Source organism: Podarcis filfolensis (genome assembly GCF_964270895.1).
Source record: "Podarcis filfolensis genome assembly, chromosome: 9".
NCBI lineage: Eukaryota > Metazoa > Chordata > Lepidosauria > Squamata > Lacertidae > Podarcis > Podarcis filfolensis.
In genome coordinates, this window is record NC_139610.1 from 65,968,523 (window position 1) to 65,983,595 (window position 15,073).

The 15,073-nt window shown below is 44.8% G+C and overlaps 1 protein-coding gene and 1 long non-coding RNA gene across 2 annotated transcripts in view; one reads left to right on the plus strand and one right to left on the minus strand.

Moving 5' to 3' along the window:
- The window catches only part of LOC310742625, a 657,991-nt gene that overhangs the window by 231,571 nt on the left and 411,347 nt on the right, over positions 1-15,073 (minus strand). The gene's annotated exons all lie outside the window — the stretch shown is intronic.
- Positions 1-15,073, plus strand: part of ANTXR2 (ANTXR cell adhesion molecule 2) — a 153,648-nt gene that overhangs the window by 86,321 nt on the left and 52,254 nt on the right. Inside the window, exon 16 of the mRNA XM_083571482.1 lies at positions 3,666-3,746. Coding sequence (XP_083427608.1) covers positions 3,666-3,746 — 81 coding nt within the window. The remainder of the gene's footprint in view (positions 1-3,665; positions 3,747-15,073) is intronic.

Genomic DNA, 15,073 nt, shown 5'->3' on the forward strand with positions numbered 1-15,073 from the left:
TTATTCTTGCTTACCCCTGCACGTTTTACGCATTCTCTATTAATATTTCAATTCCGGAACCATATTTTATCATGTCTTCCTTCGCTCCATCCCACTCTCTAATTATTCTCTGATTTGAGTGGCCTCTAATAATTGCCACCAATTTTGCCATTTCTATGAACTGGCAGAGTTTGTTTTGCCATTCTAATAGCGATGGGATTTTCTATGGGAGAGGGATGTTCTTGGACTCCCAACTCCCATCGTGGTCAGGGATGATGGGTGTTGTAGTTCAGCAACACCTGGAGGGCAACACATTCTCCCTCCCCGTGGATGTTAAAGGCATCAGCGCATTAAGGAAAGAGCAGCAATTGGAAGGGGTAGAGTCAGGAAAGAACGGGAGTGTGCAGGGCCTGAAGGCTGTGGTGGAACTGAAAAGAGAAGGTGCAAGCTGCACCCACCCCAGGGCTGGCTGGAGAGTATTATTATTATTATTATTATTATTATTATTATTATTATTATTATTATTATTATTATACCACCCTATACCCGGAGGCCTCAGGGTGGTTCACATAAAAATATCACAGTATATAAAATAAAAATAAAAGCAATAACCCAGTAATACACCCCCCCCCAAAAAAGAGCCACATTTTAAAAGGGTATGTGGGATGTTGATCAGGTCAACCAAAGGCCTGGTTTAAAAGAAACATTTTTGCCTGGTGCCTAAAGGTGTATAATTATTATTAATAATAATAATTTCATTTCTATACCGCTTTATATGGGATGTGGGTGGCGCTATGGGTTAAACCACAGAGCCTAGGACTTGCCAATCAGAAGGTTGGTGGTTCGAATCCCCACGACGGGGTGAGCTCCCATTGCTCGGTCCCTGCTCCTGCCAACCTAGCAATTTGAAAGCACGTCAAAGTGCAAGTAGATAAATAGGTACCGCTCCGGCGGGAAGGTAAACGGTGTTTCCATGTGCTGCTCTGGTTTTGCCATAAGTGGCTTAATCATGCTGGCCACATGACCCGGAAGCTGTACGCCGGCTCCCTCGGCCAATAAAGCGAGATGAGCGCCGCAACCCCAGAGTTGTTCATGACTGGACCTAATAGTCAGGGGTCCCTTTACCTTTACCTTTATACCGCTTTATATTTTAAAGAAAAAATCTCAAAGCGGTTTAAAACACATTAAACCATGACAGATGGCCACCCAACCTCTCTTTAACCCTCCCCCCCCCCGCAATGAAAGAGAGTCTATAACTTCCCAAGGGAGACAGTTCAGCACTTGCTCATTCTCGTTACAGCAGCCCAGGATCCATAAATTTCCTCAAGGCTCCAGTGTGTGCTGCCTCTTATAAAGACCCATATGAGGTAGTCTTGTAAATAATAATAATAATAATAATAATAATAATAATAATAATAATAATGATTTTTTTTATTTATACCCCACCCTTCCCGGTTCAGAAAACCGGGCTCAGGGCGGCTAACAACAAATTTAAAACACTTAATCAATGCAACAAAAACCAGCATAAAATACAGTATAAAGCGTGAATAACAACACATTCAGAATTCAAAAATCAATTTAGGGGGGAAATCCATCCAATAAACATTAGATGATCACCAGGGCTAGCTGGCTAAATTAGTCCTATTTGGGCCAGCGAGGAGACCAGGGGAGAATTAGCTGTGGGATCCCAGAGCGGGTAATCTTCATAAAAAGGGGAGGGGGAGGGAAGGAAGGGGAATAAAAGATCAGGCTAATTTCAAATTGAAAGCCAGGCGGAATAGCTCTGTCTTACAGCCCTGCGGAAGGAAGTTAAATCCTGCAGGGCCCTGGTCTCATGGGACAGAGCATTCCACCAGGTCGGAGCCATCACTGAGAAGGCCCTGGCCCTGGTGGAGGATAATCTGACTTCCTTAGGGCCCAGAACCTCTAAACTATGATTATTCACGGACCTTAAGGTCCTCTGCTGGGCATACCAGGAGAGGTGGTCCCGTAAATACGAGGGTCCTAAGCCATCAAAATTGAAGGGGTCCATGCAGGAAGTGTTTTGCCGAGACAAGGAGGGAAGGCATAACGCCCTCAAATACTGGAAATGCATAGCTGAACTTTGGAACCGTCTTCCATAGGAGGCAGTGATAGCCATCAATGTGGATTGGACACATTCATGGAGACGAAAGGCTGTCAATGGCTACTAGCTATAGTATGCTCTGCTTCTAAAGTCAGATGCAGCAATTCTTGTGAATAGCGGTTGCTGGAAACCACAGGAGGGGAGAGTTATCTTATGCTTGAATCCTGCTTGCGGGTTTTGTGGGAATGTTCATGGATGCAGGAGAGGATATATTGTCTGACTATATCCTTTTCCAACTTGTGTTAACAAGTTCACAATTTAGCAGAGTAACATTCTCTTTTGTTTAAACTCAGCGGATGTGTTTGCTCAGGCTCGCTAACGCCTCTATAATAACTGTTACAGATAGGTAGCCGTGTTGGTCTGCCATAGTCAAAACAAAAATTTTTTTTCCTTCCAGTAGCACCTTAAAGACCAACTAAGTTAGTTCTTGGTATGAGCTTTCGTGTGCATGCACACTTCTTCTGAAGAAGTGTGCATGCACAAGAAAGCTCATACCAAGAACTAACTTAGTTGGTCTTTAAGGTGCTACTGGAAGGAAAAATTTTTTTGTTTTGTCTATAATAACTGTTCAGGTATTTCCCCCATATTCCCTCATAAAAGATAAGACACGACACAGTCTTCTATAAAAGTATAAAAAGGTTTACTCACACCTCATTCTGTTCACAATAGGATCCCCGAAGGCAGTCTTAGCTTAGAAAAGTAACATATACCTAGAAACTATCTCATAAGAAGACAGTCCCTTTTTCCTCTCTTGGTTGGAAGCCAAGAGAACATCTTTGGCTAAGCAGATGTTGCTTCTTCGATGCATGTAGTCAAAGAGAGAGAGAGATGGCTGCCCTGTCCTGTGCTTTTGTCATTACCTGCACAGGTGAGGCCACGCCCACCTCTAGTCACATGCAGAGGAAGTCTGTCCCAGCCCAGAAGGAAACAGGAAGTTTACCTGCTGGCTGCACAAACATTCCTCCCCATGTATAAACATGTTCACTCTAGGAATGTTGTACTTGACTGCTCTTGTGTTTCACATCCCACAGGTTTCCCACAGGTACCTGGGTGGCCAGTGTGAGGATAGGATGGTAGACTAGATGGGCTATGGACCTGATCCAGCCGGATCTTTTTATAGACTTAGGTTTTTTAAAAGTACTAGAAGTAAGCACCTGCTTTGACTAGACAAACTTCATTTGAACAAAGGAGAGTTTGGAAAAGTCTTTCAACTAACAAGATGCTTAATCTTTACTTGGTTTTCATATGTGCATGCAGGGTTTTTTGTGTTATTTTTAAAGTCCCTCAAAGTTAAAATAGTAAAAGACCTGAACTTAGAATTTCCCACTCATTTAACACATTGTTAAGAACCACTTACTTAATCACACATCGCTGGCTCAATGTGTTCCCATTAAGCGAAATTTATGCCTTAATAGCATCCCATTTAAGGAGCGCTCATTGTCCTACAGTGTCATTTGGCGGAAGATGATCCCCGAGACATATCCAAGGACGGCTAATGATTCTGAGAACAGCCACCATGTACGCCAGCTAATCAAACGTCCTCTTGGTCTCCTCTTTGCAGGGTCGTCTCGATGCGCTGTGGGCTTTGCTGAGGCGGCAGTATGACAGAGTATCTTTGATGCGACCGCAGCAGGGAGATGAGGTGCGTGTTATGTGTTTGTGCCTGTTTGCTGTGCTGTTCACCACTCTCCACAGGGCTCTTCTCTTTTGTGTATGGAACGATGGCCTACATAAATTCAGGTCCAGGGTTTCAGTCAAGGTTTTTCCCCCATCCCTTCCTGGAGATGCTTGAAGACCAGACCAGATCAGAAGAATCTTTGTTTGCATCAGCCACTAGCCATAGCAGTAAAATAAAGCACAGTTGTACTGAACATAGAGGTAAAGGCTTAACTATACAAAATACCGTACTTTTCCATCTATAAGATGCCCACATGTAATAAGATGCCCCCATATTTTTGGGGACTCAAATTTTAGAAAATGGGGGAAGATGGCACAGAGTTGTTGAGCTTTTTTGGGGGGGGGATTGCCGAAAATCGCTCACTGACACACGTCCTAAAATCCGCCTCTCATCTGTCCCCTTAACAGCAGAAGCTGCAAATCACCCGCCCATTTGCCACAGCATCAGCCAATCGACACCAGCCATTGCCGCAGCAACCAATAACACACCCACTCTATGCACTATCCATGTATAAGATGACCCCCACTTTTTAGCATAATTTTTAAAGAAAAAACCCTAGTCCTATAGACAGAAAAGTATGGTACATTCCAAAGCTTTACATCAACAATCAAGTAATAGATCTTATTCTAATTGCCCCTGCTATTCATTTAATTTTTTAAGTTTCTTCTGTCACCTGGTTATCTTGATTTGCTAGACTCAGCAGCAATGGTTGAGTGACCTGGCATGGATATTAGTAGAGGCGTAATAACACCACTTCTCAAATCTTTATAAAAAGTGCAAGCTAGCAACATGCAAGCTGCTGATATCTAAGAACAGATGCTGTACACCACTAGTCTCTGATCTCCTTCCCTTACAGCCTTCCAAAATGGCAGAGAATGGCTGAAATTCCAATCGCTCCCTGTGTGACTTATGGCGGTCTGCAAAGGGAGGCTTTTGCCAGACCTAAAAGTGGACATTAAGCTTAGGACTGAGGCCCTGCCTTTCCCCCAGGCCAAAGCCTATAAGGGGGAGGGCATTGAAGTCCCATTAAATGGAGGGCTGTAGCAAATAACACGTTATATTTGCATGCAGTTAATATAAATCAGAGGGCTGTGACTAATTAGCACCATCTTTACTTACTGGGACTTTATAAAACCACAAGAGCAAGGGACACCTGGTGGATTTGTTTTGCCTTTTCCATTCGCTTTATATCCAAGACTTGTTGATCCCAAATAGTAATGCAAAATTCTGGCAAGGTTTTGAGTTACTGGGAAACTGACAAACAGGAAATGTGTGTGTTGGGAGTGGGGGGAGGAAACAGAGATATTTACAGAATTTATTTGGCTGTCAGTGCTAAATTTGATTATAGCATTTGACTCGCAGAGAAAATGACATGAGCATGCAGATGTGAGAGAGACTGATGAAGAGGAAGCCAGTATGTTTGAGTCTTTGTTAAATTCCTCAGCCACCTCCTATCCAAAATTCTTTATCTTTAATAGAGCGTGCATCAAGCTTCGGTGTTTAGTTCATTCATCAGTTATCTTACCCGTTCAATACATTTTGATCAGTTAAAACAAGGCAACAGACTCTTGAATTTATTTTTACTTGTGCCTAAACCCTTTTTGTGGCTGTTCACTTCTGGATCAAGCAAGGGGTTTGGGTGCTTGCCAGTAGAACGGCTTAAATATTGACCGCCTTTTATTTGACTTACATACTTGCAAGAATGAGGTGGTTTCCGTAAGTTACTTACACGACAGGGAGGAAAAAAATGGACTCTCATTTCTTAAGGCCTCCAGGAGAGAAGACTTTCGTTACCTCTAAAACAAACAGCAGCCAGCGTTTGATTTCTGTGGAAAAAATCAGAGAGAGAGAGAGAAAGAGAGTTGAAAATCTATAATTTGGCTGCTGAATACAGTGCTAAAGACATTGGGTGTGACTTGTGGTGTTGCACGAACACAGCTTCTGCCTGGGTTGTGTGTGTGTGTGGGGGGGAAGCACGTTTTAATCCCCTGAAGGAAAATTTGCTCGTTTATTCCTCAGTTCAGATCAGTACCTCACGCGAGTGTGAATCAGTAAACAAAACCACAGTAAGCAAATACAACTGTCACGCTGAACAGCGAACGAAACGAAAGGGGCTCCTGTCATCTCGTTCCCCTTTGCCAAAGAAGCCCCATTTGAATGCGAGTTTCTGATGAAATAATTGAAGCTGAAGCATCAAGAACCAGAAAGGAGAGGGCCCTCTCTCCCGCCTCTCCTTTCCACAGTTCTTCCAGACACTTAAGAGCGATGCTGGCCCAATTTGAGGGCCACCCGCCGCTGATCGGAAAAGCTTTGATTGTGGACGGAACTCCTCGGAGTCATGAATTTTTTAGCCCCCAAACGGCGAGGTGAGGGAGGCTTGTACAGGTGTGAGCTAGCAGGTTGTTGTCAACATCTGTTCGGAGCAGAGGCCCAACTCCAGCGCCAGCCTGCAGCGAGGCTTCTGGGTTGTCAGCAGATGTAGTTAAGGATGGAAAAACAGTGTTTTTTGGTCTCAGATTCCCTGCCCGGGGGGGGGGGGGAGTGGGGGAGCCCTGAAACACGAAAGGTAGAGTGGGGGGCGGCTGGCACAGCTGCGCTCCCAAACATGCCCGAGGCACAAATAGAAGAGATCTAATGTAGTTTGACTCTGTTGTGGTGGGGAGATGGGGAGAGAGAGCCACTTCAGAGACAACTTAACGTGGCAACATCTGCCACCAAGTTTCTAGGGACTGACAGGGGACAGCAGGTATGGATCGAAGTCCCCACATAGACAGCCTGCATTAAGCCGTGAACTCTTTTGAAGGCTTTCCATCAAACGTGCCAGAGTCCTCAGCAGGAGCTGGGCTTGTGTTTGTTTTTCCCCTGTTTTTCAAAGCGGTGTTTTGGGGCGGGTGTAGATTTTGTGTGTGTGTGCGTGCGTGCCAACAAGGTAATTTATAAATGATGCACCGCCACACACCCTCACCGTTTGTTTAAAGTCGAGAGAGAAAGAGGGGAGAAGAAGAAAGGGAGATCAGCAATACTTTTGGGGTTGTTCTGTAAAACAGCCAATTAATTCTCAGAAGTGCTTCTTGGATTTAATTGAGGTTACGTTCACCTTCAGACCACATCGCTACAACCGAGGCAGCCGCCTGAGTGTTGAAACGCTGTCGCAGCGACACCTTGTCGCGCTGTTGCAGGAGATGGTGTTGGCTCCCCCCCCCTTTCAGTGCTTGTTGTTCAAGGGGTTTCGGGCAGCAATAGACAGAAAACTGGCACAGCTTTCAACATGCGCATTATGCTCCTTTGCTCCTTATCTAAGCCGGCTCATGCATTTTGATTTATGAGTCCAAGACTGGCACACAGACTCATACACCACTCAAGGTTTTTTATTTTGTGTGTGGAGGGCATTATTATCATTTCTCCCCGCTTCCTCTTAGGTTTTGCTGGCTGTTGAAACTTACTGACACTGAAACTTATCGTTGATCCTGAAAAGACGCAAGCATGCTGTACTTCACGGTTCTTATGAACTCAAAAATGATTTTTCACTACCCCTTGCACAGTGCCAATTTGCTGGGGTCTAGCACAGTTTGGTTCAGGATCAGGGCTTTGTTTGAGTTGGCTCTAGAATTAAAATAGGAAATGGATCCTGGTGGTTGCAGGTCATGTTCTGAACGCAGCGGTGGAGTTTTGAGAACCTCTTGTTACCAAACAGGCTTCAAGAGCAAACTCCCTCCTGCCTCTTGCAAAGCATTCTGGAATGCCAGAGCCAGTTGCAACACAGCACAGCAAAAAGATAAAGCGGATGTGTTAAAGAATCAGCTTGTGTTTCTTGATCTGTTTCTTTACACAATCAAACTGCAGAGATTGCTATATTGAGCTTGCCCCCTGCCTACGCTTTACCAGGAAACCCTGAATGGTTTCTTTTGCTAAACAACAACAAACCTCTGGTTACGTGAAACATACTCAATAAACACACAAGACGTAACCAGCTGTACTTTTGAATAAATGAGGTGTGCTATTCATTGTATCAAATTGTAGATTTCAACAGAAGTCTCATAAAGTTCAACGAAAAAAGCAGAAGACACAGTAGGTCAGTTCATTCTATAGTCAGTTCATGCATAAGGTCCATACATATATAAGTGTCTATTCTACCTGTCTGTTCAAAATCCACATGAAGAGTTGTTACAGCTCCACAGAATCCATTCACAGAGTCTAAGACAAGGATTTCCGGAATATTAGCCTTGCAACCAATAGTATGCTATAAGAGCCACTATCCTGTAACGTTACATATGAGCCTGTACTGCTGACGAAGCCTAGGATGGCAAAACAAGGCTAATATTCCAGAAATTCTTGTCTTAGACACTGTGAAAGGATTCTGTGGAACTGTAACAACTCTTCATGTGGATTATGAACAGACAGGTGGAATAGACACTTATATATATATGGACCTTATGCATGAACTGACTATAGAATGAACTGATCCACTGGGTCTTCTGCTTTCTTCGTTGAACTTAATGAGACTTCTGTTGAAATCTACAATTTGATATAATGAATAGTACACCTTATTTATTCAAAAGTACAGCCGGTTACGGGACGCGGGTGGCGCTGTGGGTTAAATCACAGATCAGAAGGTCGGCGGTTTGAATCCCCGCGACGGGGTGAGCTCCCGTTGCTTGGTCCCTACTCCTGCCAACCTAGCAGTTTGAAAGTATGTCAAAGTTCAAGTAGATAAATAGGTACCACTCCGGCGGGAAGGTAAGCTGTGTTTCCGTGGGCTGCTCTGGTTTGCCAGAAGCGGCTTAGTCATGTTGACCACATGACCTGGAAGCTGTACGCCGGCTCCCTTGGCCAATAAAGCGAGATGAGCGCTGCAACCCCAGAGTTGTCTGCGACTGGACCTAATGGTCAGGGGTCCCTTTACCTTTACCTTTACAGCCAGTTACGTCTTGTGGTTTCTTTTGCTGGCTCACTTCATGGGCAAGGGAGTCAGAGCTCATTGGTAGAGCATCTGCTTTGCACATGTAATGTTTGGTGAGTGTACAGTCTGTGTACCTAGCAGCTGAGCTTTACAACTGAGCAAGTGTGTGCTCTTTCATACAAACACTTGTCTGCTTGCACCTGTGTTTGTTTTAATGTGTGAACAACCCTTAACGCCACACTGCCTCTTATTCCCAGTATCCAGTCAATGAAGTCCCAGTGCCTCTTTCTGGATTGCCCTCTCTACCTCTGTGTGCTCAGAATTTGGCGCATTGGGCATTTGATTCTTCCCTTGGGAAGACCAACTGTGTGTGGATTGTGTTTGAGGGCTCAAGGATGTTTGACCCTGATCATACGACAGCCCCCTTGGTATGCAGTGGCTGCTTGAACATGCTGCATCCTTGAGAAGTGGCTATTGCTTGATCCTAAGATGACGTGGCGCTGTGGGTTAAACCACAGAGCCTAGGACTTGTCGATCAGAAGGTCGGCGATTCGAATCCCCGCAACGGGGTGAGCTCTTGTTGCTCGGTCCCTGCTCCTGCCAACCTAGCAGTTTGAAAGCACGTCAAAGTGCAAGTAGATAAATAGGTACCACTCCGGCGGGAAGGTAAACGGTGTTTCTGTGCGCTGCTCTGGTTTGCCAGAAGCGGCTTAGTCATGCTGGCCACATGACCCGGAAGCTGTACACCGGCTCCCTCGGCCAATAAAGCGAGATGAGCGCCGCAACCCCAGAGTCGGTCACGACTGGATCTAATGGTCAGGGGTCCCTTTCCTTTTTAAGACGACTGCAGAGGAGAGTGGGAGACGAAATTGTTTCTTACAAATGGTGGAGGGTACAAATATTGGCGGCCAGTCGCAAGGCAGCAAATTGACTGTGATGACTACCTGGGATGTGCTGCGCCGTACATCCTGCTGCGTAGAAGAATGCAGGTGGGATCCTGTCTGCTCAGGAAGGTGAAGCCTCCTTCCTTTCCCTTCCTGTGTGCATTGCTAATTTCCCTCTCCCCCGTTGCAGCTGTCAAATATCAACTTGGCTACGTTGCAAAGCATTAGGGGGCTGGGATTGTTTCGCGGTTTACCTTGGCCCTCTCTGTTGCAGCGCATTGCCAATATTTGATATAGCCATTTTTCTCCCTTTTTTTTGCATTCCACCAGGATGCCCCGCTACGAGGTAGACGGGAACAAAAGCAGTTGCGTTTTAATCGGAACGAGGCTGCCAGGGAATGAGACCCCTTCCATATCTATATATAACTATGCTCCATCATAAAAACGCAAACTCCCTGATTCCAGCACAGCCATTATGACCTGTTGGGAACTGACGTGGTTTATGTTAATGTTGCGTATCTCATTAGTCTAGTTTACAGAAGGGCTTGCTACCCTCCCAGAAACAGCAAGCAGAAAGCTGACAGTTTAATTCAGTTGCTCCTCTCCAGAGGAAATGTGACAGCTTTAACTGTCTTGTGCACCCAGATTTATGAACTAGTCCCGCGCTCTTAACCAGATTAGTTCCTTTTCCATTAACTGTAGAAAATAGGGCAGCTGTCCGAGCGGCTGGTTGTAAATTCGATAATGTCTGCTGTGTTAATCTGTAGGCTTTTCAGATGGAGAAGGCAACAGATAACAGGATTAAAGTTTCATGACCCAAGGTTTTCACAGCCTGTGAAGGGGGCACCGAGAGGAGGGGCAAGAAAGAGAAGGGGGGGGGAGACACATACAGAGAATGGAGAATGACGTCTGTCATTAATCTTAATTGATTGCCAAGAGGTTTTAATCTGGGTTATTAATTAGGGAAGTCCTTAACACACTGTCCACATAGGAACATCAGATGCTCTTTTGTGAAATATGATGCGCTTGTATAGACACAGGATTTATTGACTGACAATATATTTTAAAAGTCCATATTGCACTGGGTTTTTTGTTGATATATATGCATGTGTGTCTGTATACACATACACAGAGACATAGTGAAAGTTACAATGTGGTGATTGTTGACAGTCACACGTGAACGCTGACAATCTCAGATGAATTTTATGAATGACTGAAAATAAATATGTTTGCCCGCTTTTTGGACGTGTTCCAAGTAAATGCTGACAATCATATCTGGGTGATTGTTAAAACTTAACACTGACTGCACGCTGATAGTGCTGTGTAGATAATGATAAATAGTTTGGGATTTGGGGATTCACTGGATTGCAGATTTTCACAGTGAACTAGATGCACCTATGCTCTCATACACACCATGTACAAGTGATGTAGCCACAGCTGAACGGAAGTTGTAGTAAAATGCTTCCTTAAAGGGTGCTGTATTTATTACTTGCCATTTTAAAGGAAGGCGTCTTCCACTTTTTTCATTTCTCCCCCCTTCTCTCTTCGCACCTCCAAAATACATGCACACATTTCTCTATTATATAACTTTTTTTCTATGTCTGTATGGAGGTGAGCACATGTGTTTGCGGAGCTGTCACCAGCCTATGTGCAATATAACTATTTGCATAAATCTCTGTATTTAATTCCCTCTGTCAGTAGCTCCTGGTAACATAACTTGGCGCAGCTACTAGCATTCAGGACATCGCATGTTGCTTAGCATCTTAAATTTTAGATTGGGCGCATCAGTGTTAATAATCTGGACCACACTGTTGTAAAGTCCTGGCCCGCTGATTTTGATCTAGAACCACGCCCCTCTCAGGCCAAGCTGGATATTACCTTTTGCGGAAACAAAAACACCTATTCTACCATTACCTTGAGAGAACTGTGCGGGTTCATCAGCTATTTCATTTCTTTCCCATGTAACAACATCATCATCATCATCAACAACAACAATTTATTATTTATACCCCACCCATCTGGCTGGGTTTCCCCAGCCACTCTGGGCGGCTTCCAACATATTAAAATACAGTAATGCATCAAACATTAAAAGCTTCCCTAAACAGGGCTTCCTTCAGATGTCTTCTAAAAGTCAGATAGTTGTTTATTTCCTTGACATCTGATGGGAGGGCATTCCACAGGGTGGGTGCCACTACTGAGAAGGCCCTCTGCCTGGTTCCCTGTAACTTGGCTTCTCGCAGTGAGGGAACCACCAGGAGGCCCTTGGCGCTGGACCTCAGTGTCCGGGTAGAAAGATAGGGGTGGAGACGCTCCTTCAGATATACTGGACTGAAGCCAGACATAGATGGTGACTAAAGTAATGCTTCGCTTGCAGAACTGATTGCAGAACGTGGAGATTTGCAGAAAAGCATTGGTTTTGACCAAATGCTCCCCAGCCTCAAAAATCCAGCCACACAATGAAAGCTGGAGCTAAACGCAAATGGTAGCCTTTGAAATCTCAGCAGCTGTTGACTGCAGGAGCTCTGGATTTGTTGGAAAAGGGAGTAAGCAGCAGAACTCTCCAAGTGTCCCTACTTTCCAGGGACAGTCCTAGATTTACAGAAGTCATCCTGGTGTCTGATTTGATCTCGAAATGTCCCACTTTTCCTTAGGACATCTCTATTTTCATTGGAGAAATGTTGGAGCAGGCATAGGCAAACTCGGCCCTCCAGATGTTTTGGGACCACAACTTCCATGATCCCTAGCTAACAGGACCAGTGGTCAGGGATGATGGGAGTTGTAGTCCCAAAACATCTGAAGGGCCGAGTTTGCCTATGCCTGTGTTGGAGGGCATAAAGTTGTGTGGTCCCTGAGCCGAGGAGATAAGTAACTATATAACCTTTAGAAGATACCTCAAGATAGCCCTGTATAGGGAAGTTTTTTAATGCTTACTGTTTTATTATGTTTTTATATATGTTGGAAGCCACCCAGAGTGGCTGGAGCAACTTAGTCAGATGGGCGGGGTATAATTATAATTATTGTGGAATAGGACATCCCTGTTTTCATGAAAGAAATGTTGGAGGCTATGAAGCAGCGCTATAATAAATTTGAATCTTGTGTGTGTGTACACACCTTGCTTTACAGCCCTGCAAAGACAAAGACCACTTGCATCACTGTTTTTAAAAAATGCTATTTATACAGAACCCTTAAACTTGATTATTTGGAAGCTTAAAGACAGAAACATAGTTCAGAAAGAGGTAGGCTTTGCAAGTGAGCCAAATGGGAAGTATCTAGTTTCAGGTGGGCACTTTTAAAAGAAGAAGAAGATCTCATTTTACCTCTTCCCATCCCTTCCTTTTATTGTACTCCTATAACTCTCGGTGATTTTATTATTTTCACAATTAATTTTTGCATGCTCATAGCCTGTATTAATGAAGTACAGTTTCATTAAGATATTAAAAAGTAGGAGGGGGAGGGAGAAATATTAAAGAGTTGAGTTATTAACGTTTCGAAATAACCAAGTGCGCACACCAAGTAAGATCTGTGCCGTCTTCACTTCTCGAGGCGTCGCTGTTGGGGATGTTGTGCATCTTCCAAGAACGGTAGTTTCTTTTTGTGCATCTTTAAAAGAAACGCGGTCATGAGTACCAACATTTTGTATATGTTTTAAACCCGTAGGAATCAATCCAGTGTAGGCGGACATGCAAAAAAAGCTGAATGTTGTGAGATTCAGGACAAAAGAAAGCACTTCTCCACGCAGAACAGTATACCGTATTTTTCGCCCTATAGGACGCACCGTCCCATAAGGCGCACCTAGTTTTTTTGGGGTGAAATAAAGGGGAAAAAATTATTTCCCCCCCAGGCGTGGGGCTGGGGCGGGGGAGGCCCGAGCTTCCTCCGACCCCAGCCCCCAAACAGGCAGCTCTCTGCAAGCCGTGGGAGCCCAGCGCTGGCTCCCGCTGCTTGTGGAGAGGTCCGCGAAGCCTGGACGCGCTGAGCTCAGCGCGCGCAGGCTTCAGCATGCAGGCAACTCTCCGCAAGCAGCGGGAGCGCTCCCGCTGCTTGCGGAGAGGTCCGTGAAGCCTGGAGAGCGAGAGGGGTCGGTGCGCACCGACCCCTCTCGCTCTCCAGGCTTCAGCGAAAGCCTGCATTCGCCCCATAGGACGCACACACATTTCCCCTTCATTTTTGGAGGGGGAAAAGTGCGTCCTATAGGGCGAAAAATACGGTACCCAAAGGAGCTTCTCCACCCCCACCGTTCTGCCTGGACACTGAAGTCCAGCTCTGAGAGCCTTCTGGCGGTTCCCTCGCTGCAAGAAGTGAGGTTACAGAGAACCAGGCAGAGGGCCTTCTCGGTAGTGGCGCCCACCCCGTGGAACGCCCTCCCACAAGATGTCAAGAAAATAAACAACTATCTGACTTTTAGAAGACATATGAAGGCAGCCCTCTTTAGGGAAATTTTTAATGTTTTATTGTGTTTTTAATATTCTGTTGGGAGCCACCCAGAGTGGCTGGGGAAGCCCAGCCAGATGGGTGGGGTATAAATAATAAATTATTGTTGTTGTTGATCCAGCAGCCACTAGGGGGTTTCTGTAATTGCCAGCTGTAGTTGGTCTTTCTGGGGTTTTCTGTAGAGGCTTGGTAGTTAAGAGAAAGCTCCATTCTCTAACTAGATAATACAGTGGTACCTTGGTTCTCAAACGCCTTGGTACTCAAGCAACTTGGAACCCAAACACTGCAAACCCGGAAGTAAGTGCTCCAGTTTTTTTCAGAAGCCGAACGTGCTCCGTTTTGCGTGCCTCACTTCCGTTTTGAGTGTTACGCTGAGGTCTGTCTGTTTTTGCTATTTTCATTTTTGCTTTTGCACCTTTTTTGCTTTGTTTTTGTGACTGTGTGGAACCCAGTTCAGCTACTGATTGATTGATTGATTGTGTGACTGCAGTACATTGTTTATTGCTTTCGTTTTATGGGTCAGTGGTCTCGTTAGATAGTAAAATTCATGTTAATATGCTGTTTTAGGGGTTGTTTTTAAAAGTCTGGAACGGATTAATCCATTTTGCATTACTTTCTATGGGAAGCATGCCATCCCATAGATGTCTTTTAAACATCACAGAGCTGTTTTCTATTTGACTTCTGCTGGGAGGGCTTTTCACAGTTCCATAAAACAAAGCAGTTGATTTGCATCTTACCAAAGTCTCATTCTGCAAGTGCCTTTTCTAGATATCGATCACGGAAGTGCAGAACAACTTAGAGTTTGATAAGCAAAGAGCTACAGTCCAGCATCATAAAGAAAGGACTAGCCTTTAATACAGGGGCCGGATACTTTTTCAGCAGGGGGCCGGTCCACTGTCCCTCAGACTTTGTGGGGGGCCTGACTATATTTTGAAAAAAATTTAAAATGAACGAATTCCTATGCCCCACAAATGACCCAGAGATGCATTTTAAATAAAAGCACACATTCTACTCATGTAAAAACACGAGGCAGGCCCCACAAATAACCCAGAGATGCATTTTAAGTAAAGGACACA